The 3091-nt window shown below is 42.1% G+C and overlaps 1 protein-coding gene across 3 annotated transcripts in view; it reads left to right on the forward strand.

The window, feature by feature from the left end:
* Nucleotides 1-2907, forward strand: part of RAB3GAP2 (RAB3 GTPase activating non-catalytic protein subunit 2) — a 43222-nt gene extending 40315 nt beyond the window's left edge. For all 3 annotated transcript variants that reach the window (XM_085054764.1, XM_085054765.1, XM_085054766.1), the window contains 2 exons: nt 559-717; nt 992-2907. In XM_085054764.1, coding sequence (XP_084910890.1) covers nt 559-717; nt 992-1138 — 306 coding nt within the window. In that variant the 3' untranslated portion in view covers nt 1139-2907. The remainder of the gene's footprint in view (nt 1-558; nt 718-991) is intronic.
* Nucleotides 2908-3091: the final 184 nt, after the last annotated feature.

The following is a 3091-nucleotide window of genomic DNA, read 5'->3' on the forward strand; positions in this document are numbered from 1 at the left end:
TATATTCTGCTAAAATTGCTTTTTCACTTACTTAAGATGCCTGGAAGGGTTAGGCAAGATTCATCAAGCTCAAAAAATCCCCAGGCTGAAAAGTCAGAGCCTATAAAAGTACTTTTCCAGGACCAGTAATTACCTTTCATTTTCCATTTTCCCATTAAGAATACGTGCATTACAACTAGTGGGAACATGACAGGGAGTTACACTACTGGTCTAAACCAGCATGGCCTTTTTGTTTTATTATAATTGGTAATTTCAGAAATGGGCTTTTTTTGCCTGTAATTTTTCTTAGGAAAGAAAAAAAAATAAGACCAAAAAACCCCTTCCCTTCCTTGAAGGGGGAATATATTGCTGCGCTGTAACACAGATCTCATGCTCCTGCTAATCTGCTCTGATGCTGCTAATAAAGTGCTTTGTTACAGTAACACATAACACAAGAAACAGTGTCAAAGACTATTTGTCCTTTTACTATCAAGAGCCTTTTGTTACTGCTTTTCAGGCCTGCAGCTCAGTCTGTCACACTGCTAGGGTTTCTAATTCCTCCCATTTCTCTGCTTTCAGGCCTTTCTGCAGGTGGCTGACAAAGAAGTGCTGGCATCCCAGCTGCTCATCCTGGCTGGGCAGAGGCTGGCCTTTGCTCTGCTCCATGGACAGATCAAGGATGGCATGGAACTCCTCAGCAGGCTTCCTCCAACACTGTGCACTTGGCTCAAAGCTATGGTAAGTTAAGCTCCAGTTTGGAATACAGGTTGATTTTCTGAGGCTTCTGTTCACCAAGACAGAGGTGACATCTGAATGGCTCTCTCTTACTCCTGGAAGTAATATTTTTCTCCCCCCCATTTTTCCTCATGCTAGGTCTGTTTCATGGAGGGTAAAGCAGTGTCATGGATCAAAGCATCAGCCTAATCGTGTTTATAAACATTAGCAATCTGTCCTATAAAAGTTCTGGAGGGCTTATTCACAAAGTAAATGCTGTGTTTATTGTTGCACACAGGACCCCCAGGAAATCCAGAATGTGGAAGTGCCAATTGCAACGACAGCCAAGCTGGTGAGCAAAGTGATCGAGCATCTGCCCGAGAACCACGGGCAGTACAGCCTGGCCCTCAACCTCATCGAGGCTGTCGAGGCCATCCCAGTGTGATGTGCTAGGTGAGCACTTCTGCTCTACAGGGCTGCAGGGCAGGGTGTTGCACAGAGGCTGAACTTTATGGGAAGAAAATTCCATGGGGCTCTGGTTAAGCAACAAAAAGAACTATGCTCCCCATCCCAAAATTTCAGAAGGTAATTTTAAATTGGAGTATATTTTAAATTCTGCACTAGCAAGAATATGTTTAGTTTCTAGTACACTTGTCAGTATCTGAACTGCTTTGTTATTTATTTCTGACTTGAGTGCTTTATGCAGTTGTTTAAATTGGGTATATTTGACAGCAGTTTTAGTCTCTTAACAAAATCACATAGTGTGAAATTCTGTATTTCATGCTGGCAGTAACTGCTGCAGTTTCAATGTTCCATGTATGATTTGTTTTCCAAAAGCAACTTTAGAATTAGACCCAAGAACTTCAGTCTCTGAAGTTCCCATGTAAAGCCAATACTGCTTTTTCTGAAGTTCAAGCTGGTGTTGGGCTCTCACCTTGTAACTGCATTATGTGACAATGCCAGCTGCACTCAGTGTAGGATGAAACGTGCTGGGGCCTTATGCAAAGGTACGACAGCCTGGGAAGGAGAAGCCAACTCTCCAGACAGTAGTATGGACTCAGCTTTTAGTCCAGCTCTCCCAGTGCTGCCTCCAATGTGCTGGGCTTCAGCTACAACTGGATTTACATCCCTCTCCATTATTATTAAGCTCTGCTGAGTTTAAGTAGGTCAAGGAAGGTCTTACTGTAAGATTGTTCCTCCATCTTATCACCGTAGAAGGCGTAGTATGCTAGAAATCTCTGCACATGTTAACTTGTAGTCAAAAATGCTTAAAAAGTTGATCCAACTTCTCTGAAGATTGATAGTACTGAGTACTTTAGCCTTAAAACCCTCACTTTATTTACGGTACCTACAGGGAATCCTATAGTGAGTATCTTCACTATTGGAGTGGTGTTGAACATGGTTATCTTGCATTGGTGACTCCTGTTCACTATTTGTGTGAAGGAAGCCAGGAGAGAAAAACAAAATTGGTGTAAACTGTTTTTGTCTTTGTCAGCTGAAATTTCCAGCTCCATCTTGTAATCTGCTCCTCCTGCATTATATGTAAGAAACATTTGTAATATTCTGCCTTGCTGGGAACAGAATTTAGAATTGGGTCTTATCTTTCTGAAGTATGTGCTGCTGTCACCTAAAGGTTTGACTCTCCCCCAAAAAAAGGCTGTGCAGGTGGCTTGTTCCACACAGCCTCCTTCATCTGTTCTGCATCCCCAGTTCCTGATCACTGCACTCTGAGGTAGCTGCTGAAGGCATCTTGACTTGGTTCCAAATGTTTGACTTGCTACAGCTGGAGCAAAGAATAATCAGAATTCCAGTAAAAGCAGGTGCCAGCCTGGTCTATGTTCTATTGTACTTCTCTACTGACTTCCATAACCAAGGTTGAAGCAGCTGTAAAGGAGAAATGGAAGAGGCAATACTGTACAGGTGCCATGACCACCTTGTCTGACAGCACTTCACACTTCTGCAGAAATGAGTGAGCTTGAGATTTGGCCATCACTGAACCTGAGGAAAACCAAGTGTTTCTTAGCTGCATTACATTCCTCTATCCTGATACAGCTGTGTAAAGGAATTTACTGTAACTGAGTATCATGTCAGAGCTGACACACTACACCAATCAAATCTGTAATGTATTGTAAGTAATACTCTGTATATAATGCTATTTTGTGTTTAATTTGCTGTGGATTTGTGTAAATTGATTAAATAAAATTTGAGGTTTCATTGTGTCTTTTCCTTCTTTTTAGGGAATGGTGGTCACCACCTTCTCTCTTGTTCTCTGGGGTTCTGCAGAACTACCAGCTGCCAGTATAAAAATTAAACAAGAGCTGGTTTACTGGGCAGCTTTGCTTAAATGAAAGTGAACTTCCACAGAACAGGGCTTGCTAAGAACAAATCAATCAGGTGG

Source organism: Lichenostomus cassidix, chromosome 3 (assembly GCF_008360975.1).
Source record: "Lichenostomus cassidix isolate B80296 chromosome 3, HeHo_3.0, whole genome shotgun sequence".
Taxonomy (NCBI): Eukaryota; Metazoa; Chordata; class Aves; order Passeriformes; family Meliphagidae; genus Lichenostomus; species Lichenostomus cassidix.